Here is a 24876-nt window from a genome sequence, read left to right on the forward strand (position 1 = left end):
AATTACATTTTCACCTCCAGGTTGTGGGATACTTTTGCCACAATTTTCCAACAGACAGACAGGGACAAAGGAAGCATTATCAATACCCTTAATAACTGGAGACGAAACTTCTCTGATTATGAATTTCTTCGCTCAGCTTGGGCTTTAACTCCAAGCTTCATAATATGGAATGTCTGGAAAGAAAGGAACAATAGAATCTTCAAAAATGAAAAAAGTTCCTCCCAACGCATTATTGAGCAGATCTTAAGACAGCTTAAGGAGACAATAGGTACTTTAGTGCGAACTTCCCCAAAGAATCCACCTTCAGAAGCTGAAATGCAGATACTTCTTCAGTTGGGTATGCAGGGGCTTATACCACAGGGCATGGACAGGAAGGTGAAGAAACTGGACAATAAGCCAGATTACTGGCATCCTCCCCCTCAAGGTTTTTTGAAATGCAACATTGATGGGGCCTCAAAAGGCAACCCGGGTATTGCTGGTTTTGGAGGGGTGTTAAGGGATGAAAATGGCTACATCCTTTTTATTTTTCATTTCCATTTGGGAAGAGCTACAAACAATATGGTGGAATTAATGGCACTTGAGCAATGTTTAGAAATCCTGAAGCAAGATAATCTCTAGAATATAATAATTGAAGCTGATTCTGAGTTAATCATTAACTCAGTCAAGAGAATCTGTTGTGGCATAGAGCCGGAAAAAGTCTCAAGACACTGGAGGCTGCTTCAGGTCTTTCAAAGGATTCAGTTTCACCTTCTGTGCTTACGAACCATGAGTTTTACTCATGTGCGAAGGACGGCAAATAAATTGGCGGACATTCTAGCCAATCAAGGGGTGCTCTGTACCAAAAGCAGGGTCAAGTTGAGTTGGCAAGAGATGCCTCAGAATAGATTGAGGGAGCATTGTCTCGATCAGGCAGATGAGGACAAAACGTTATTTCGAAACAGAGCCACAAAGACGGGGTCTAGTTGATTTGGATTCATTATGAAGTGTTATTTCAGAAGTGATGTCATATTTGGGATGCAGGTCTCTGTCTGCCTCCTCAACCCAGGTAAGCGCAAACCCAAAAGTCTCAGGTGGAAGTTGCTCAGTAGACGTGTTTCTCGGATGGACGGATGGAGAACAGCAAGAATGGTAAGAAGATTTTCATCTTCCTTTGGTTCATGCGCCTGAGGAGATGGGATGGTGCAAGGGGATGGATTTCAAGCTTTCTCAGCAGACTCAAAACCCTACTTACTGTGGTGTCAATACTGCCCTCAGGGTGGTTTCTGGTTTATCAGATGCCCTTAAAGCAGGGAGCGGTTTTTCGGAGTTGGGAGCGATTCCACTCACCACGCAACACGTGGCCAAGGTTGGGGAGAGAATACCGCCCTCATTGCGCGGTAATTCTCTGTGCTTTTGGCTCATGCGATATGATCCTCCGTCGTTGGATCAGGTGAGGAGAATCAACGGTCTAGGAAAAGCGTGCATGTTGGTGGGTCCAAGTCGTTTATCGCACGGTAATTCTCTGAGCTTTTAGTTCATGCGATATTATCCTCCGCTGTTGGATCAGGCGAGGAGATTCAACGGTCAGATAAAAGCGTGCATGTTGGTTGGTCCAGGTCTTTTATTGTGCATGTCGGTGGGTCCGAGTCTTTTGACCTTTTACGAATTGTTTATTTAAGATTTGAGTTACTACGAGTCTGTTGTTTGGGTCTTTAGGACCTAGTTCGTGGATTTGTATTTTGGTGAGGCTTTTACCTAGTGCTAAAAGGTTTAGCCTGCGGTTGGTTGTATTTTATGTAATATTACCCTTTGAACATTTTGAATAGAAGGCACGACTCTTGCATTAGCAAAAAAGAAGATACATTAGTCCCAAAGGACAAGTCCCTCTCATCAGGCATGGCCAGTCAACTCCTATTAAAGGAGCACCGCCTTAGCCTTGTAATCATCATTCAAATATTATCAATCAATTAAATATACTACAAAAACTTCTATGTATTTTTCATAAATCAATCAGCAATTAGAAATTAATTTTTCTAACAGTTTTTGCTTGATCGTTCATGCCATTTGTTCCATATGTAGGCAAGTCTAAGTCCCACAGCTCTTAACTGATCAGTTATGTATTCAAGACCAAATCTAGGTGTAATGCAAGGGTGTAATCCTAAGATCAACGTGTAATGCAAGGATCTTGGTTATTTTTAGATTATATGCCTAGTCTAAATGGAACCTCCCTCTTAATTGTATTGCGACTAGTGTTTAGAGTAGGTTGTGAGATGGAAATCAACAGAAAGCAAGCAGAGTTTTGATTAATGATACCTTCCCCTGTGTTCCAACCACCCAGTGCCTTTGGTGCTGCAGAGATTGTGGCTCTAACCACTGCAAGGTCACTGTGTTAACCACTAGAAAGGTGTTGAATCCCTCAAGCTTAGTGAGAAAAGGTGGCCCTAGGGATTTATCAACCAAGCTTATGCTTGGAGGTAAATTATTAGTGCAAGTCAAGCCTAGAATGTTAATGTAGTGGTTATGAGATAAATTCTTAGTTTAAGATTTGCTACGTACTTTAAGTCATGATGATTCTTTAAAGACAAGAATACTTATAAATCAAATGCAATCTTACAACTAGGAAAGTGCCAATTAAAGTGCTCTTAGACAATGCCAATATTGAAGGATGGTTAATAAACCACAAGGGAAAGTATTCAATTAACAATCTTAAACCACAATTATGCTCTTAGACAATGCCAATATTGAAGGATGGTTAATAAAAATAAAACTTGAGATGCCAAACAATCATATTACCCAAGCTTCTTACGATTATGAGAGATCAGAAAATTATGAACTTAACAGAGAGCATTTATTCAATAATGATTTCAACCACAATGTCAATTAGATCTTAATGCCAAAGTGACTTAAACAATTTCAGAAAGATTAGAGGATTTAGAGCTTAGATATGTGAGTGATTTAAGTGCAAACTTTGATAATTCTTATAGCTAACACAAGACAAATAAATGTTAGATTCCAAATAAACAATAATTGCAGTAGCACTTCAGAATTATTAGCACTTATTAACCTTTAGGAAAGCAGTGAACAAAACACTTCAAACCAAAAAATTGCCAAACAATAAGAAACATAAAATGACCAATGAGCTGCCTAATGACTTGGCAATGTAAATTTATGATTTTTCGCCCACTTATGATGCAATATTCAGTATATATCAGATTTGAATAACTCTTATTACAGCAGTGAAGAAATTAAGAAAACAGTGAGCTATTGATGCAATAACATGTGCCCAAAATTGCCAAATGCTAGAGTAAGTTTGCAAATTGAAAAATTAGATTTTTTAAGCCCTTTAAGATGTGATATTCAAAAAATATCAGATCTGATCCAATGATTATGCAAAAAAATTCCAGCAAGCAAATGAATAGATCTAGGTCTAATGAACAATGCCCAAGTAACCAAAACACAAGTAAAATTTTATCATAAAATTTTTAGTGTGTTTAGACTCTTTCGATGATATTTTAGGGCATGTATATCACTGTTATGAAGAATTGATTACAGTTGTAGTAAAACAGAGTTAGAATGAGGGTTTAGAGAGAAAACCCTAAGCCCAAGGCCTTGTAGAGAACTTGCCCAGTGTGTCAAAATTTTTCCAACCTACTTGGCACCTGAAAACACAAGTTTTGAGCCAATTATTTATGCAAAACACATCGGGTATTCAGTCCAAAAAAATTCCAAAGATGGGTAGAGGTCAAACAAGGGTCAAACGAGGGCAACGCTAGGCCCACTAAGGCTAGCATTAGTCTAGAAAAGTCCTCTAAGGAATAGAAGCGAGGATTTGACGCTAAAGGAGGGTTGAAAAGGGCCAACGAAAGGGGCAAGAGGGAGAGCGAAGGGCAGAGGAGGAGGTCGAGGCAGAAAAGAGGGAGGTCGAAGCAAGGGAAGGACTTGGAAGTCCCATGGCTAGCCTAAAAGGTTGTCATCTAGGGTAAGGGAGGCAGGACAAGGCCTTCTGGGCCCACGGCCAGGCCTAAAAAGGCCTTAAACCTTCAACATTGGGCCAAAAAGGGAAGGCCGAGAGGCCTAGAGGTTGCAGCAAGGCCTGGAAAGGTCTTAAACGCTAATGTTGGGGCTAATGGGGTCCACAGCCAGGCCTAAAAGGGCCTTAAATCCTCAACGTTGGGCCAGAAAGGGAAGGCCGAGAGGCCTAGAGCTTGCAGTAAGGAAGAGAAGGCCAGATCTGGCCTGCGGATAGGCTAGGAAGGCTAGAGGGTTAGGGTGAAGGAGGACACTGGCCTTGGAGGAGGCAGATCCGGGCTTAAAACTTGAAACCCTAGCTCTGTAAAATTTATTTGCTTCAGATCTGCAATTTTGCTGCAAATTCTTCAATGGTTGGCCTTGCAAAAGTTTTAGAGGCCTGATCTTACCACTGTTTTAAGAAACGGCCGTTTCGAAACCGAAACGGCCGGGTTGATCCTAGCCACAGCCTCCAACTATGAAACGGCCTTTGGAACGGTCCGGCTGGCCGAGTCATGGCTGACTCGGCCAACTCGGCCGTTTCCGTTACGACTCGGCCGAGTCACAGCAAACCGCCCAGCAACACGTATTACAGCGGATTTATAAAAGTTTAATGGATTTTTAAATGGTTTTTTGGTTGGTTTGGACTCCAAATAGGTATATGAATTTGCTAAATGATTTTTGGGGTCCATTTCGCCCCCCCCCAAACCCTATTTAACACACCCAAGTGCTCTCATTCACTCACAGCAGTCTTATGCATTTGAGTGAGAGTCTTCTTTGAGAGTTAGTGAGCAGTTCTTGAGCTTGTTTTGGAGCAGCAGTGAGAAGTCTTGGAAGAGCATTGTAGCTGGAGTGAGGAGCTTCTTGGGTAGCCATTTGGAGCAGCATTGAAGAGCTGATTCTTGGAGCAAGCTTGAAGAGGCAGTTTGTGCCTGGAGGTATTTTTTTTTGCCTCTATAAATCTGTTTTTGCTTAGTAAATTTTAGGTGCATATCTAGAAATCTTAGAGAGCGTTTTTTGTCAAATAAATGAACATTGAATCAAGGTTTTTTTTTTTCATTTTCAGATTGTTTGCTTTCATTTCCTAGTCAAAATTGGCACCTAGAGCAAGAGATCCTGCTTGGGCATATGTTGAAATGGTTGATAGTCAAATGCAATGCAAATTTTGCCATAGGAAAATTAAGGAAGGTCCTGGGGGCATTAATAGGCTGAAACAACACTTGGCAGGGATTAGACGCCAAATTACCCCATGTACCTCACCAGAAATTGGGGAGATTAGGAAGAATTTGTTGGCCAGCTTTGAGAAATTTAAAGAAGATAAGGCTAGGCAAAGAGACATACAGGCTGAAATTGGTAGGAAGAGGGAGATACAAAAAATGATGGCTGCCAACCCCCATTATGATTTTGAGGGTTCTTCCTCTATCCCTCAAACTGATACATCCAACCCTTTCCGATATGTTCCTCCCTCTTTTGGTTCTGTTCAAGATAAGGGAAAGGGTAGAATGAAAAAGGGTGATGTGACTATCAAAAGTTATTTCACTCCCTCCTCTCCATCAGATGCACATGGTCCTGAAGTTAGTAAAACTCAATACAACCCACTTTAGAAGACCATTGGAAGAAAGAATTGAGGGAGACTGCTTGTGAGTACATAGCTAGATGGTGGTATGATGCTGATATCCCCTTTAATGCTGCTCGTTCACCATATTATGAGCCTATGTTTGATGCCATACATGCTGCTGAAAAAGGCTTCAAAGGCCCTACTATGCATGAGCTAAGGGGGTTTCGTTTGCAGAAAGAAATTCAATCTAATAATGAGTATTTGCAAGCGTTCAGGGACTCATGGGCAAGAACAGGGTGTACCATCATGTCAGATGGATGGACTGATCAAAGAAACCGTACCATCATAAAATTTCTTGTCTTCTGCCCACAGGGAACCATGTTTTTAAAATCAGTTGATGCATCTGATAAGGTAAAAGATGGCCACTTGTTGTTTCAGCTATTGGATTAGGTTGTTGAGGAGGTGGGGGTGGCTAATGTTGTTCAAATCATCACAGATAATGCCTCTAACTATGTTCTTGCTGGTAAATTGTTAGAGGAAAAACACAAGACCATCTTTTGGACCCCATGCGCTGCACATTGCATAGACCTCATGCTTGAGGATATTGGAAAATTAGATTGGGTCAAAAACACTATAGATCATGCCAAAAGCATAACAAAATTTATCTACAATCATACATTGGTTTTAAGCCTCATGAGGAAACACACTGGGGGCAAGGATATTATTAGGCCTGCCATCACTAGATTTGCTACACATTTTTTGACATTGCAATCTATGCTTTCCCAACATAGAAACTTGCAAAAGATGTTTTCCAGTGATGAATGGAATCAAAGCAATTGGTCTAACAAACCAGAAGGCAAAGAATTGAAAAGGAAAGTCCATGAAGGAACTTTTTGGAGAAAGGCAGCAGAGATTGTGAAGCTTGTTGAGCCACTAGTTAAGGTGTTGCGGTTGGTGGATGGGGAAAGGTTGGCTATGGGCTTCATTTATGAGGCTATGGATCAAGCAAAGGAGCAAATAAAGACGGTATACAAGGATAGAGTGGCAAAGTATGGGCCCATTTGGGCAATCATTGATCAAAGATGGAACAATCAACTCCATCGCCCTATACATGCAGCTGGGTATTTTTTGAACCCACGGTATCATTATAAAGCTAAGGAGTCAGGAGCTTTGAGGGGGGAGGTCAGAGATGGACTGGTTGATTGCATTGAACGCATGATCCCATTGGAGTCTGATCAGCTGGAGATACACCGACAGGCCAATATCTTCAGCAATGCAGCAGGTACCTTTGGGAAGAACCTAGCAAAGATTGCAAGAGAAGCAGATGAGCCAGGTAAACAAAAATTTCAATTTTCAAATTCTTAATAGTTTTACTTCTTTTTTAAAGTTTGTTAAATCGTTTATAATTTGAAAGTTAGATATAATTTGTAATTTTGTTGAGCTAACTCATTACACTCCTATGTTTTTTGCAGCACAATGGTGGGAGGCCTTTGGTGGCCATTGTCCTGAATTGCAAAGGTTTGCAATTCATATTTTGAGTCAAACTTGCAGTGCATCTGGGTGTGAGCGCAATTGGTCTGTCTTTGAGAGGATTCACACAAAGAAGAGAAACCGTTTGGATCAAAAATGGTTAAATGATCTAGTTTATGTCCAATACAACCTTCGGCTCAGACGAAACCATTTGCTGAACAAAAGACCTGATTCAGATCCCATTGTGTTGGAAGACATTGATCCAACATCAGATTGGGTAGTGGAGAGTCGTCCAGCAGAGTTTGATCCTGATGAGGATTTTGATGTAGATTTAGATATGGAGACATCAATTGAACTTGAACATGTTGTTCAACTTCAGCCTATTCAGTTGAATGCAGATCCCAATCCACCAGCCTCAGTCTCACAGCCAGCAAGGACTCCAGTTGTAGGTGCTTCCTTTGCTCATCCACGACAGAAGCGCAGCCGCATATCTACTCTATCTCAGCTTGCATCTGCGGCAGTTGCACAGCCTGCTAGTGGTACCACTTCTACAGTTGCAGTTGGAGATTATGATTATGAGGAGGAGCCATGGGGCCCCCTGTCTAACTCTGATGATGATGATCCAGAGATTGATCGACATGATCTTGGCTCCTCTGACAGTAGCTACTAGCCAGTAGTACTGTAGTACTAGTACTAGAGTCTGGTCACCGTCACAGTTTACTTTTGTTGTAGAGGCCATTTCTAGCCTCCTTGGTTATGTGTTTTTTGTTTTGAGTCTTTGATCATGTATGACAGTTGACTATGTATTGCCATTGGGTACCATTTTGATATAATGGATTGGTTCATGAGCCTACTTTGATCATATGTTGTCTTCCATCTATATCATAATGCTGTGTGTTTGGAAACATGAATGAAAATCTTTAAAATTATGTTTTTTTATAAAAAAAATATATATATATTTAATGTATTTTTAACAACGACCGAGTCATTGAAATCGAGCCGGCCGAGTCATTACCGTTTCGGAGTCGGAGTCGGAGTCGATCCTCGGCCGAGTCGGAGTCTTAAAACTATGGATCTTACCCTCAAAGGTCTAGATCTAGCTCTATTCCAACTCTTCTTGCTTGATCACATCTACAAAATAAAATCACAAATGCCCAAAACCCCAATATATACAAAAATTTTAAAATTCTAAAAACTCCAATTAGAAAAAATAATTTACAAAATTACCTTACAAAATTATTTACAAATGTACAAATATACAAGGCTTTTTGAAAGAAATTTTGAGAAATAATTTTTTTTAGAAAATTTGTTGATAAATGGCTAAGTTTATTGCTAAGAATTAATGCAAGCTACAACCTTAGAGAAATTAAATAAACCATATAAAAAAACACTATATATTTTCTTCAAGAAATCTTGTTAGACATATGGTGAATCAAATCACCTAAGTAAACCCAAAGTCTACCAATAGAATGATCTTATCCCCATCTAATGAAAAACAAACTTTAAAATATTTAAGCACAATATAGAAATGTTTGTACCCAGCGCATACCACAAATCAATAGACAATAAACACCATGAACTGCACCCCAAAGTCTTTATTATGATTCAAATAATGTTTCCAACGGGACAGTAGCGTTATATCAATGTTTCAGCAGAATTTCCTTAGTGAAACATCTGATTGCTTTTACACACAAATGATTCTCTATATATAGATAAATCCTCCAAGTGGAAAAATAACGTTTAGTTGGCTTGATCATTGTCAAAGTAATATCGGTCGTCGATAAATCCTTGATCAAATTTTAATCTCTGTCGTTGAAATAATTATTTTTGAGGAATTTTCGAATTTCTCATTTAACCCATTTTTTATTTTGAACTAATTTCCTCAAAAAATTGATTTTGACTTAACCACCAAGGTCCAAGGGTCCAATTTTTCTTGAAATTTCCAATATTCCCTTGGTGGAGGACCTCCAAAAATTAATTCCTTCAAGACCCACGAATTTTTCCACTTGGAGAATTTAATTTCTCTAGACATTTAATTTTGACTCTAATTAATTAAATTTCTGGCTTAGGATTTTAATATATTTTTTGCCAGAAAATTTAATTAATTAACACTTGAGGGGATTAATAATTTTTCCACCCTCTAATATTTTAGCCATGGTGTCTAAGTACGAGGGACCATGCACTAAAATATTTTTTACATGAGATTTTTAAAATTCAACCCTCAAAGGGGGGACACACGTTCAATATAGACCCACAAATTACACACCCAATTCTGCGACACAATATGATCTAATAGACCAAGTGATTTGTGATAAAATAATTTAGCCAATTAGCTTAAATTATTCTCAAATCACTTTTACATAAGACTCAACTAGAACACTAGGACCCACCTAAGACTTTGACAAAGAATTCCACCCTAGCTTTGGGGTGAGGTTGGAGGGAAAAACTTTGTCAGCCATCCGTGTTTAGAAACACAAATGAGTCAGCGAGAGGAAAAACCTCCTAAAATGAAACTCTTGTCAAAATTATAGGCTTGCCTAAGTTGTTACATACATATACAGTCTTGCTAGCATCATTTACATTAAAAATTTGCAGAATGGGTTTACAAGGACTCAATAAACTGGTGATTGATGATCCGATCCTTTCAAAAAAAATTGGCATATTTCTTTCCTTGGAACTTTGACAAAAAGTGTGCAACAAGTCCTACTCAAGGATGTGGATGTATGAGTGCCAAACCCCAATGAACCAATAATAGTTAATCCGAATGATGGATGTCATATTGAGGGAAAGATGAAAGTTTTTAAATATGGAATGGTTATGGACACACTACTTCAACCCAGGTTTCCCATGTAGTGCCCCTCCTATAACCCTAGGCTTTAGAGGAGGTCCCAATGGACTAGGGCTAAAGACTAACCCCCCTAGTAAGGTGAGAGAACAAGTTTATAATCAAAATTAGTCAATCATCTAGATCACCCTTTTATTAATCCTAAAATGTCCAAAACATTAAGTAAAAGCACTTGATTGCAAAATGGTTAAAGCACTTGCCAAATGGCAACCCACTTTCATTCAAGAGGAATGTCGAATGGTGGGAGGTGAATGACCCACACAAATGGCCGAGGAATGTGGCATATAATCATCACTTACGAATGTGTAGGGCCTCTAGCTAGCTAGTTGTCCAAGAAAGGATAAATGTTTTCTCCTATAGGGTTACCCACTTTGGTGTGTGATAGGCTACACTCTCCTTCAGAGTGGAAGAGAACTCCAAAATCTTCATTCTCTCATTGAACCTACATCTGCAATACGTAAGTAATAGTCGTGGGATGGATCTAAATTTCACATCCTATAATCCGGCATCATCCATTCAATTATTCAGAGAGTTTGTTTATAGATTTATAGCTCATCCAAGGGCTCTACAAATAAGGCATGAGCCAAATGCCAAAAGGAACATGAAACAAAAGCTACTTCTACTTTCATCGTCAAATAGGATTATTCCTGCTAAAGTTATTTTCACATCAAATGTCATCATAGTAATAAATTTTCAAACATTTTCTATTTATATGCAGTTGTAGCTTCTCTCCAATTGCAACTTAGGTAGAATTTCTTTGAACTGGCAACATCTTCAGCGTTATATGGACAAACTAAGACACGAGGTATCAAATTTTCTATACTTATTTAATTTCTCAAATCTTTTGTCAATCCTTTCTATTGAACATTCCCTTAATTTTATTTTGATTACTACTAAGAAATAAAATACTTCCTCATGTTTTCAAATAGTTCCAAACTTCCACAAACTCATCAATTCTCACCTGCAGTATATGATGATATGAAGTGAAATGTTGTAACAATTCATATATTGGTATCTTTGTGTTAGACTGAGTCCATAGACAATCACAAAGATTTTTTGATCTATGAAGACCTGTCTGAAATTGAATAAGGAGATCAAGTGAGTCATCTAAAGTCAACCATTGTAATCACACTTTAAGGTGTATTATCAGTAGTACCCGACACCATCAGGTGACATAAAAATCAAGCGAGTGTGATCAAGGGAACCAGTGCAAGCAAGCGTGATAAAGGGAACTAGTGCAGGCGAGCGAGTACAAGTAAGAAGCGAGTGTGTCAAGTATAAATGGGTAAAGGTGAAAAGTGTCTACAAAATTCATCTCAAGAAATTAAATATTTGCAAGAGTGTAACCTATTGATATTTGTGTAGCATCGAGAGGTATTCCCGCATTCCAAGAGGCCTTCTAACTCATCCTAGAAGGATTATGGAAATTAAAATAATAAAAAAATGTTTTGGGCATCATGTAGGCCCCAAATTGTCAAGTCAACCCTACGATGAAAGGGTGTGACCCTTAGTCAAAATTCAACCCATTCGACTTGTATATAAACATGATGTGACACTTCACTTTGATCATTTATTCACATCATTCATTCATCACATCCTCTCTCTTCTAAAGCAGCCGCACATGTCAACAAATAGAGGCCGAATTGAATGAGTTGACCAAATTTGAGTTTGACTGAGTTTGACTATTGACTAGAGTTGACCGCAGTACAAATCTGACCACAGGACCGAGCTTTACTGTAGGCCAAAATTTTGACTATTGACCAACATTGACTTTGTATTTTTGGCAATAATTTCTCCTAGAAGAAAAGTGTTGGATGAAATTGTCATTGATGTCAAAGGGTGAATGGCCCAGCACTCCTCTCAAGTGGTTGAGAGCCTCAATTGACTAGAAAACTTGTTTCTGACATGTTCCCAGTTATTTAATATCTTGATTTTTGTCTTTTTCCTCACCTTTTTGAGTAAAAATGATTTTTCATGAGGAAAAGTTAATATTTTCCACCCAAAAGTGGGTACTAAGGTAATGTTAGTACTCTGAGCATGAAAACGAGTACCTACATGCCATATGAGTCTTCCTAGTACCACTTTTTTATTTGTTACATCAATTTTAATTAAAAATTCTCATTATTCAAGAAAATTTTAATCATTAAAAAATTCTACTAAAACCTATTGCAATTCCACAAGACTCAATATAATGCCTAGCATGGTAATATACATTGACCCTAGACTTAGAAAAGACACTCATGGCCTAGTTATTAAAATGCGCTCCAGCTTTAGAGGATGTGAGTGAAAAAACTCAATAAATTATTTATTGCTAAAAAGCAAATATAATTAATTAAGTAAAAAAAAACCACTCTGGAGCTACTTTCTTAGTAATTAGGTCCCAAGGGCTAAGTCTTTTACATAAAATCACCAAGCTAGTGACATTTTTTACAATTCACCTTGGGGATACAGAATATGCATAGAGAAAGAAGAGAAAAGGAGAGAGAAGAAGAAGGGGCAAAATTCTGCACTTGAAAATATGACAATTGTCTTGTCCAATCTTGATTTTCTTCCTCTTTTATTTGCTAGGTACATCTGGCAAATAACACAACCCCTAGGCTACCTCGCTAATTTTTTTGGTTGATTTAAAAGGCCCATAGAATTTTGGAGCCAATTTGTTTTTCCTTCTTGTTTAAGGGATAACTATTTCTAAGGCTGGAGTTTTACAAACACCCAATTGCCTTCTTCGAACTTTTTTGGTTGATTTAGAAGGCCCATAGAATTTTGGAGCTAATTTGCTTTTCCTTGTTGTTAAGGGATAACTATTTCTAATGTTGGAGTTTTACAAACACCCAATTGCCTTCTTCTTATCTATGTTGGTCTACTTGTTTCATTCTATTTTGAGTTGTTGCTAAAATTTCTTTTAATATTTTGGTAATCTTTTGTTCTTCATCAAGTTGATTCTTTACTACTTGGACCTTAGCGTCAACTAATGCAAATTCCTTCCATTTTTGTGGTTCATAACCATATAAGGCTTCAAAGGGAGTCATTTTGGCAGATGTGTGGTAGGTAGAATTATACTACCATTCAGCTAAATGCAACCATTGTGACCATTTTCTCTTCGTATCTGTCGCAAAGCAATGGAGGTAAGTTTCCAAGCATTTATTTACAAATTCTGTTTGACCATCTGTTTGCAGATGGTAAGCTAAACTCATATTAAGGGATATTCCAGTTTGTTTGCAAAATTCTTTCCAAAAGTTCCCTTTAAATTTTGTATCCAACTAACTAATATTATGTTTGTAACAGGCTGGCCCTCCTCTACCAAAGAGGAAACCCTAAGAAAGATTATGATATTATTTGATATAAAAAGGTGAAAGAATATACCAATGTCAATCCAATTAAGAAACAGAGTTAGGGTAAGATTCAAGAGATTGCAATTTAAAATGAATGGATACTAATGAGGCTGTTAAAAACATGCATTAGTTAACCAAATAGCCTTCCTCAATATGCAAAAATAAAAAATAAAAAACAAAAATAAAAGATCTCTTCCAAAGGTGCACCTCATCAAACCATTACAAGTCAGCAATAATGATGCATGATCATCAACTAGTAAAGGTAACAGCAGCCTCTCATATTGTAGAAATGACCAAAGCAAAACAATATATTGATCAGTAACCAAGAACAAGGAACAAGGAGGGTTTAACCTAAACCTTAACCCTCCTTATGAACCAAAATAGCCCTTCTCCAAAAGGCTTTTACAACAGATTTATAGAGGTAACTTGAGCAACAGTTCTCAGCCATGATAGATCACAAGAAGATGATGAACCTCACATAGAATAAACCCTTGACTTGGCTTGCTCCAGCTATATATTCAACTAAGCCTTTGAGACTTCTTCACACTTCTTTCACACCCCCTTGCACATCTTCAACCATATTTATAGCCTTCAACCCTCAACTAGGGTGTCTCTTTCATTAGCCCCTCCTCTTACTTGATACATAATCAGAAGACACATGGCAACCTTCTACACTAACACAGATCCCAAGAGGGACACTTCACCCCTAGTGCACCTCTTCTTCATCACAGATGCCTAATAATGACCTTTTTCCTTTTGACTTGAGACTTATACACCCTTTCGCTTGTTGGGTGAGGGTCAACCTTCAAACAACTGGGTTTAGGTGGATTTACAAACAAACGGGTCAAACTTCATGCCCTTCTAATTCTGATCAAGATTCCTATTAAAAAGGGACATTCTAAGATTAAAGTTTTCGAGAACTCCAATTTTGTAATTGAGTGGGCAAAGGTGGCCACAGGTTGTAAAACATTACTCAGGCTTTTGCTAGAACAGTAGGTAAATATGTATGGTCAGGGTGATAACGTCCAGTTTTTTCATGTTTAAAGGACTTTCAAGTCTAATGCAGACAGTCTATGATTATACTTCTTCAGACTTTCTATAGGCCAGATTTTTTGAAGGGCATATTTATATCGACTTATTCTTTCCGGTGTTTTGATGTGATGCGGAGGATCATCAATGAAATTTCACTTTTGATTTCAACTTGATAAAAAAAGTTGCAAATTTTTCTTTTGGACAAAAAAAAATAACGTTATTCAAAATCCATATTTTTCCAAAATATATGAACTTACATTTATGCTAATGTGCCTAATATAACAGCCAAAGAGAGAACAAAATACCTCTCTTTCAATAAAGTATTGATCAATGGGAAAAATCTTTGCTTGAAGTCAGTTTCAAGGGCATGCTTTATGGCCACGAGTAACTCCTGCATATCAGTTACCATGTTTACTTGATATTGAGGTTTACAAAAAGAAAAATGTTTTTTCCTCATTGTTCCAAATAAACAAGCAAGAAGTACAAGGAAATGCAAATTTCTTGATAATCCAACACTTCAGCATATTATAAATTATAAAGTTTTCACATAATGATATATTAAATAAGCTATGGCATGGAAGATCCACACTTATCCTTTGCAGTCCCCAATCACATTAAGATTTTTTAACAATTTTTCAACCCTAAAGCAAGGGATTTAGAAAGGATGCGCATGAAGCAGAACTCTACAGCCTACAATGTTAGTTAGTGAAGCCTCTAGGGATACCAAAAGAATGAGTGTTAGGAAACTCATCTCTGATCTGTCTTGACTTGCTACAACTACATGAAATCAAAATAACTAGTTTCCATTTCTGAACATTGATGAACAATTGGTGGGATAGGATGTTGGGTATGTGTTAGATTCTTTGCACGATTATCCCCATGTGCTCAAAAAATGCGCAATACACAACAGGGGGGTCATAGGGGGTGGAAGGCGGGATAATTTTGGGCAGTTTTTAGCATCTATTATTGGCGGTTTTCAGCACAGTTTTTTGCTAAAAGTGGTTTTGTGGCACATGGTGATTTTGCCCATGGTTTTCTAGTTTTGGTTAACGAACCACAGTTGTATTCTAATCCAGGGTAAATGGATTAACAGTTCATGGATGCCACGGGATATATATTGTATTGTAATACTATACAGAAGAATATATATTGGCCAAAACCTGTTGATTTTCACAATTTTGGGTTTCCAGGATCAAATCTTTGTGTTAATGTGTGTTTTCCATTGGATCTTTTCAGCTTTAATTAAGAATATGTTTGCAAGAATTAATTGTACAAGGTTAAAACCTACTTTTGGCATCAAAGTTATTTTGGCTCCAAGGGGGCGCTTTCGTGACGATATTATAATGGGAGATCTGCAAAAGTGATTCTTTTGTTGCAAAGGAAATGGTGAGCATTTCAAATATAGAGATCGAGAAATTCAATGGGCAGAGTTTTGAGTTGTGGAAGCTCAAAATGGAAGATTTGTTGGTGAACAAAGATTAGTGGATCGTTGTGGATTTGTGTGTTGCACCAACAAGGATGTCAACAGAAGACTGGACCGAATTGGATTGAAAGGCAAAGAGCACAGTACGATTGTATCTCTCAGATTCAGTATTACTAAATGTTTCGGGGGAAGCTACAACAAGGCTTTGTGGGACAAGTTAGGGGCTTTGCATTAGTCTAAGTCCCTAGTGAACAAATTGTTTATGGCGAAGTTGTATAACCTGAGGATGAAGGATGAAGACTCAATGACAGTGCATCTAAATGCTTTCAATATTGTGATAAGTCAGCTATTATTTGTTGATATTAAGGTTTTAGATGAAGATAAGTGCATCAATTTGTTATATTATTTACTAGACTCATGGGATAGCCTGGTTGTTATCATAGCAGTAACGCAACTACTTTAAATTTCGATGAACAAGTCTCATCCTTGTTATCAGAGGAGATGAGATGGAAAAACATGGAAAGATGTATGGAAAGATGTATGAAAATTCCTTGAAATGCAGCCACTGGAATAATTCTTCTAATTGATAAATTAATTATGCAGTTTACTTTGTTTACAGCAAAATAACAAATTATTCACACTACAATTTATTCACCATAAAAATATTGTGGAAGCAAAAAAGATAAGAACTAAGAGATGCTAACACACACACATAAAATGACACATCTATTTTTGGACATATCTCCTCGGAAAAACCTAATGCGAGAAAATCGGTGCAATAGTTGAGGGTTTTATTATTATGCAGCAGAAAAGATTTTGGGTACAATAAAATTATGCCAAACTGGCATTTCTATCTGAGAGAAATACTGGAAAAAATATCTGAAGGAATTTTCCCCCCTCCATGAGCAATCTTAGCTCAATCTAACCACTCGAACTGGTTCTCCTACTGCCTCTGCGTCACCTCTACGCAGACCCGAGTCTCACTAGCCCAGAACTGCCTCAAATCAACTATTGATTGATTGCCACTGGTCTAGAAGCCTCTCGCTTAGCCCTCTAGAAATGTTCTCGGCCACTAGCACCTGAAACTACCATTGCTCTAGCTAAATCGAATGCCCCCTTTGAGGCTTCTATGCAGCCTCCTGGAGAAATAGTAGGGCCTCCTCTCTTGACTCTTCTGGAAGTGGAAACTCCTCTGGAAATCTATTACATTGCTCCTTTGCCACCTACTACTCGACCTCTGCCTCGATCCCTCCTGCTGAATCACCTACACTGGAAAATCGAACTATCTAGATCATTAAGTATCTGCCATTGGTGTGTTCTCCATCTACCCATCGACCTCTTCTTATAATCTCCAGTTGAGACTTCAATGGCCACGATTAAAACTTAATCAATGGTTGATATCATCTCTAAGTCGATCAGTGTGGGTTTCTAGAGAATTCTCACTGTTCTCAATTAATTACTATTAATTAATCGATTTCCATAAGTTAGACTTAGGCATTTTTTAAGTATCGCTCACTTAATTTAATTGAGTTGTCTCTATGTGGAATTTCCAGAAACGATTTCTAGGTTTTGGAGAAATCATGTGTTTTAGCCTCTCCACAAAGTTTGAGATTAGAACACCATCAGATGCTAAAAACTAACACTCCCTCGTAGCAAGGAAGATGTCTCCAACTCTGTCTCCATAACATCCTCCCACGCTACTAATGCCTGACAACTATAGTTGTCTGATTCATCTGCGCTAACTCTGATTCATCTGCCACTGACTGTAGCTAAACCATGTTGCATTTGTGTTTCTGCTGACACTGCACTGTATAACCTGTACTACTACCAGTTTTGCATCTGCATTGCAACCCAACTAACACTCCCTCTCACTGTTGTTGCTACTACTGCAACTGAGAAGCATCCAAAATATTGAATATTGAATCAATTGTCTTTATATTGTAACTGTCTTCTGAGTTTCTAACTGCTACTAGACTCTGCATTGTCCACTGGGAAATATGCATTGTTGTTGACTCTACACTATGCCTCCTGCACTACTACGGACACTGCTTTACGCTTCTTAGCATCTGACTACTACTAGTCTGCAACTGTCACTTTGGAGATAATTGCACCAGTTAACATTAATCCTCCTTCTACTGAATAATGTGGACCCCTGTAGTAAGGGAAATGATCCAAGAGAAAATACCATTTGATGCTTACCTTGATGGACCCTGCCCAACTCTGCGCAAGTCTAGAGTCCAGAACTATATGTCTCCCCACCTCTCTCTTAGAGGTATAGCTGCATATAAAGCGAATTGTTCCTCTAGTGTTAAAATTATGCAACTGCGGTCAAATTCCACTTTGGACCACTCATATGATGAAGATAATAATTGCAATAGATTCACCTTTTTGAGAGGACCAAAATCGACCTAAAGATCACCTTATTTGGACAAGCAAAAGTTGGTTTTTGAATTTATTTATTTACTCATGTATATTGGATTAGGTCGGCCCTAAGCACATGTACAATTGGACAGGTCGGCCTCAACCCCAAGTGGACCCTCATGAAAGCCTATAAATAGAAGAGACCTCAAGCTCATTTGGACATAATCAACAAGCACTCTCTTCTCTCTTCTATTGTTTGGTTCGCACAGGTTTGACGGTGGAAAGCTTGCGCAAAGGGTCCAAAACTACAAGGTCGAAGCTCACACGTGTCTAGGGTTTCTAAGTCTTGGATGCTCGCACGTAACTAAGGTTTTTCATCCCTGGACGTTGGCATAGTATGGTCAAGAGAGCATCTGGGAAGTCTCGGATGCTCGCACGTAACTAAGGTTTTTCATCCCTGGACGTTGGCATAGTATGGTCAAGAGAGCATCTAGAAAGTCTCAAACGTTTGCACAAAGTGTCTCAGAGTGTGTTTGGGAGGCTAGGGTTCCCGCAATCTAGTTTGGTCCCCAGACGCATGCACAGAATGGTCTAGCGAGCGTCCAGTCTGCTCCCACAAAGGCCTGAAGGGAGCGTCCAGGGTTTGGGGTAGATTTGTGTATGTTTAATCCCCGAACGCATGCATACAGTTCACCAGAGAGCATCCAAATCTGCCCTAAACGCTCACATCCAGTTCTCTAGAGAGCATCCAGATCTGTCTTAGACGCATGCACACAGTCTTTGCATGCGTCTAAGACCAAAAGATGAAGTATCAGTATTCTAAAGATTCCGCTCAGTGACAGCGATATTCAATAGTTGACTACAGTCAATGACAGTGCATTATAGTTCTCAAAATCAGGGTTTTGAGTATAAGCATGATTAGATTCATTTCATGGATGTTATAGTTGTTTTACTGGTTAGTTGCATAGATGAACATATGGATCAATGTACTCTATTTTGTTGAATCATTTGATGACAGTCTACAAAGAAGAATTTGCAAGGGTTTTCCCCATAGTGGGTTTTGCCCTGGTCTCGGACCAATCCTGGTGTCTCTCAGTGTGCATGCTTTTCTTCTATTGTTCCTTTATATTCCGCTGCATAGATGACAATGATATTGTTCTTTCTACATAGTTGCATATGTTGATGCATAATAATGTACCTCTGAATAATGTTATGGGGTGAACTTAATGTGTTAATGAAGAATTGCAATTATCAAAGCAAAGAACAATGTAGCCCTATGAAAAATTAACATCCAGTTTGGAGGAAACCTGGTCTATCTCTATGAATGTTATCGCTTGATCCTACTTCTCCTTCTTTCCCTTCTTCCTTTGAAGACACTGAGTATTATAGTGGCCAAACTCGCCACACCTGAAGCACTTGATCTTGGATAGATCCTTCTTCTTCTTCTTCTCTCCCTGCGAGCCTTGTCCCTGACTGGGACCTTTTGTTTTCCCTTTCGATGCAAGGGCCACATTTTCTTCCTCCTTCACATCCTTCGATCCTCTGCTGCTACTACCACTTATGGATCTCTTTACTAGAGCTTGCCTCATCTCCTCTTGTGTGAGATCTACCCATATCCGGTCCCACCCAGGAAGTTGATCTCGTCATAGAATGTCTTGGACGAAATTCTCCCATTCCTTGGTGACACTCTTGAGGGATAAACGCACAAGTTCCGTATTTGGAGGCGCTTCTCCTACAGCTCCAAGTTCATCCCGGATATCCTAAATTCTGGTGAGGAAGGGGCTGATGCCTTCACCCTTTTACATACAAACGTTCCTTACCTTCTCTTTCGGGAGTATCTTCCACTGCTTGGAAGGATTATGATATACTGAGGCATTAGCGTCCCACATTTCTTTGGTTGTATTCTTAGCAGCCACATATGAGACAATATGAAATCGAACTCCATCGAGAATCAACTGCTTCACCTTGGCCATCTCCTTATTGTAATTTGTTACTTGGTCCGCATCTATAGGTACTACAGTCTGCGACAACTCTTTCTACATATGTCTTCAGATCATATTCATCTAGCAGGAAGGACATCCTGGCCTTCCAGATACAATAGTTCGATGCATCGTCTAATCTATCTTGATCTCGGAGTCCTAATGAAGCCATCTCTGCAAAAACTATACCTAGGACATAAATCTCCCTCTTTCACCTACCTAGTTGATAGCTATGTTATTCGCACTCCTTCCTGGAGTGAGAAAATCTCCCTATTGCAACTGGAAATTTTGATTTCTGAACTAGAAACCTCTTGAGAGAAATCTCCCTCTGTCTGTGCAATTTCTCTTCCACGCGACACTAAATCTGCTCTAGCAAACTACTGCAAACATGTTGTGCCAAGACAAGAAATTTGCTCTGCAAAATATTGATTTGCTGCTCCCCGTTAGTTTTTGTAGCATTGGGTGTGTTGTAGCCTTGAAATTTTGTGGAGAGGCTAGAATACAAGAGATCTCCAAAACCCAGAAATCATTGCTAGAAATTCCACCTAGAAATGACTTAATTAGATTATTAACCATTTTTTAAATATTTCCCAAGTCTAAACTTAGGGAATATGGTTAATTAATCAAAATTAATTAAGTCAACGTGTGAATTATCTAGAAACTCACATGGATCGACTTCATGTTAATCATAGCCATCGATTTAGATTTAATTTTGGCCATTGGAATCCCAACAGAGGATTATAGGAAGAATTCGATGGGCACTTGGAGAAGACACTTGAGAGGTTCGAATTTTTGGCAGATCAATTTCTAGAGCAGCAACAGTGAGTTGCTAGAGAGAGATCCAGTGAGATCGAAGCAGTGAGAGGGGCAAAGACATTGAAGCCTAAGGAAGGATTCCAGATCGAGTGAGTGCATTTGCAGAGAGGTAGAGGAGCCACAGAGAGGCTGACGCAGAGCAATGCAGTAGCCTCTAGAGGCGATTTCAATTCTGTTGGGGAAAGACGCGTTTCAGTGCCAGAAGCTGGGCAGAGGTTTTGAAGGCCAAGAGAGACATTTCCCAGACAGCAAAAGACCAAACGGCTTGAGGATAAGCTGGTTCGAACTAAGGGCAAAAATGACTGCACTAGGGTGACAAAGTAGTTGCACAGAACCAAGGTGCATTGTGGACGACTGAATTTGAGCTGAGGTCAAAGCCCAAATTTGCCTATGGAGTGAGGAAATTTCCTCACTATATTTTTCTTGCTAGTTTCCTTTGTAGGATTTCAAGTTTCGATATCCAATTAATTCACCACTGCTTAATATTAAAACCCTCAGCTGCTGCACCGGTTTTCCCAAGTTGGGTTTTTCAAGAGATTTTTGTCCAAAAATAATTGTGTTATTTTATGTTTGTGCTAGCATTTCTTCCAGCGTTTATTCTTCCGCAATTTTATTTGTGTAGATTGCAGTTTGATTTATTTAGTGTTTGCCATAACAAACAACAAATAAATTGTTAAATAAAATTAACAATAAGGAGAATAATTTCTAGTTGTTGTAATTGGATTCCTGTTGAGGAAATTTCACATGGTATCACAGCCAGGTTGATCAACCCGAGAGCTCAGAGACGAAAAGAGAAGGAATCTGATTCTTCAGTGTGAGCAGCAAATCAAAATTCCCAGGGATAGCACAGTTACCTTGCCAGAAGGTCGAGTTACTTGAGGAGATTCGATTTTTTCTGAGTGAGGGAGGGACAAAAAAATTCGATCTCTCCAGATCAAGTGATTCCAGAGGCAGAGGGAGCAGCCCAGTATTTTCGTAGAGCAGATCTCTAGCTGGATGCAGTAGTTTTGCAACATTTTTCTAAAGCAGAGCTAGCATCAGGTGGAAGGAAGAAGAGCACACACTGAGGGAAAATTTTCCTCGAGGAATTTCTAGTTTCAAGAAGTTCGATTTTCCTTACAGATCAACAGTCATTGTGAGTGTTAGGGTCATTAGTTTTCATCGTCAAATGTATTTTCCATATCCTTTAATTTTTAGTTTTTGAATAAGTCGAGTCTATGACCACAACTATTGTCATAGCCTCAAAGGTCACTGTCCGACATCGTCAAATTTTTGTCATAAAGGGTTCACCAAAAGCATGAAAGAGTGTCAAGTCGATGGGAGTCATGGTTGCACATCTTTGTACAGTCAAGTCGAAAGGGTTATGTGTTAGTCGTCTATCTATCATAAACGTTCAATTGGTTTTATTACAGTCATAGTTCTGATGGTCAAGAGATATGGTCCTAAAAAATATCCTACATCTTATTCCCTATTCTTATCTACCCTTTCTCCCCTATTTTTACAACCCATTTTCCCATAATACCACTACCATTTCCCATACTCATAATATGACTCGACCCTCATGTATAACAGGCGATTTACCATGTTTTTAAGCTCATGCCAAATGAGGTGGAGCACTCTAACTCATCAGTTCAAATCATCATTGCAGTACAGGACAAGACAGGAGGTAATTCAAATCGAAATGTCGCCTTAATCTTATACACAGTACCTTCATGCTAGTTCTGAGTTGATCTACCATCAATTAGAAGACCACACATTGATCCCCAACTAGTAATTAACAAGAAACAAGGTTGCACTCGCTGTGGAAAATTCGTTGCGCACAAGTGCTACCCAACCTGGTCGCTACGCAAGATGCCCTATTTTAGCCATCATTTTGAAATGTTGTTCCCGACCACATGGAACCGAATTTCAAAAAACTGAAAGGGGTTTTTCTCAAGAGTAGACCAAATAATAATAACTTCTTGCAATTTTTGCACAGGTGTCATAGATCGGGATATTAGAATGCATCTTTAAGGCTATTTTTGGACTGTGTAATTTCCTATTTTAGTCATGATTTTGGGGAACCGTTTCCGAGGAGTTGGGGAAGAATGTCAAGAAACTGAGAGAGGTTGCTCTCTAAGACAAGTTCATCTACAAAAACCTATCTCAGTTTTCACGCAAGTGTTACCGTCTGGAAGCTACAGGTGTTGCTTGGAGGCCCTTTTTCGCAATTTCTACTAACAAAATTCTGCAATTTTTGGAATTCGGTTTGTGAATGAGAAGAATTATGCATACATTCTTGAAGTTTTGGATGTTGTTGGTATATCACAGAACCTTAGATGATTAGCTGAAACCATATTGTTTGATCTGAAGGCGGGAAAAGACAGAAAAACACAATTTTGAAATTTTCACTACACAGGTGTTGCGTAGCTGCTGCGCACATGCTACACATAGGTGGATTGGATATTTTGAGATGGCCAATTGTCATACGATGTAAGGAATGGTTCATTGCCTACTCAGAGGTCTACTCAGCGCCCAACCATCATCCAAGTTATCCTCCAACAAACAAGAAACCATGCCAACATGGGACTGTTGCGCAACACAACCTAAGCTGTCTTTTCTATTTTCATCATGAGTCCGAGATTTCAATGTCAGGAAAAGATCTTGCGAGATAAGTTTGTTATCTAGATAGGTTGAAAGGATAGGTATAAAGTAGTTTTTTATGTTTTTTCTTTAAAAGACAAAGATGTTGTTTAAGGCTGCTTTATCTATTTTTTTATGAAAAAACAATGGGTTGCTAATTGTGTGTGTTTCGATTCAACTTGAATGGATAGATCGTACATTGAACCTAGTCATGAGATATCTTTATGATGTAAATGTATTTAAGATCGTGATGGACAAGGAAGAAGGGGTTAATTGGTCGATTGATGGAACCAGGCTTGTCTATGTGATCCTATTTTATGAATAAAATACTCAATGCAAAGTTTTTGCAAGTTACTGTCAGAGATTCTTGTGGTTCTTTCCTTTAAATCTGTGTTTCTCTTGTGTAATTGTTATTTCAATCCCTTTTATTTCAAGCCTGTTTAAAGGTGTACTAGAACAATTTTTCTAAAATTCATCATGGATGCTCTATAATAATTGTGTATTTTTGTTTCATATGGAATTCATTATACCTTTGTCTACCTCATTTTCCTAAATACTCAATAATAAGATTTGGTGACAGAATTCTAATGTGCTCTGTTGCATTTGAATGAGTATAGCCATGTGTTTTTCTCTTTCCCGTTGTACTACAATTGATATAAATTTGAAGGATGTACTTATGATGTCTTTGTCTCTATAGTTGGTTAATATATGCACTGATGTATTAAGTTGGCGATATTTCTGATCTCATACCCTAATATCCTTTCCTCAGATCTCTCAACAAATTTTCATCAGCTTTTAAATGTCTTTTTTAGATTTGGTCTCTGTAAAATCACTGGGCTTCGATATTCTTTATCTTTAGATTTTTGGTGAGGGAGCCCCCTCACGTTAGAAAGGACCAATTTCTAGCTCAAAGAGGCTTGTGGTTACCTCTATTGCCCCTTCCTCGGCCTAAATGGATTTACAGAGTGATAACATATTGGCGCTATTGCCGAGAACCAGCGAAATTTTTAATCTTCCTTGGGAAAGATTATCAAGTTGCAAATCTGGTTGTTGATGATGAAAAACAAACAAACATAGAAAGGTTGAATCATTCACCTTGCAACTCTGATTTCAAAGGATCCAAAAGATCAAACGTTCACGGTGACTCCACTAGTCAAAGGTCATCAATTTTGGTTGACTGTTTTCAATATGGGTTCAAGAACAAATGCCAGGTATGCACCTATGGACAGATCTTGTATTCTTGGTTTTCCAAATCATATGCCTCGTGTTGATTGGTTAACCTATCTTCCATTATTTAAAGATAAAAAAGGAGACGATGTTGCTTTACATTTGTTCAAGTTTCATTTGCATGTACATAAGCTTGGGGTTAAGTTTCCTAAGGATTGTTTAATGAAAATGTTCATGGAAACCTTAGAAGAAAAAGCTAGATCCTAGTATGAAGGTTTGCCACT

At 38.5% G+C, this 24876-nt stretch overlaps 1 protein-coding gene across 1 annotated transcript in view; it reads right to left on the minus strand.

Annotated features, from left to right (window-relative positions):
• The window catches only part of LOC149178671 (uncharacterized), a 396993-nt gene that overhangs the window by 293008 nt on the left and 79109 nt on the right, over nucleotides 1-24876 (minus strand). The window contains exon 5 of the mRNA XM_089422194.1: nucleotides 14530-14615. Within this exon, the coding sequence (XP_089278320.1) occupies nucleotides 14530-14615 (86 nt within the window). The remainder of the gene's footprint in view (nucleotides 1-14529; nucleotides 14616-24876) is intronic.

Source organism: Pinus tabuliformis, chromosome 4_1 (assembly GCF_031772625.1).
Source record: "Pinus tabuliformis cultivar Carrire ecotype Pingquan chromosome 4_1, CPIR1, whole genome shotgun sequence".
NCBI classification, from domain to species: Eukaryota; Viridiplantae; Streptophyta; class Pinopsida; order Pinales; family Pinaceae; genus Pinus; species Pinus tabuliformis.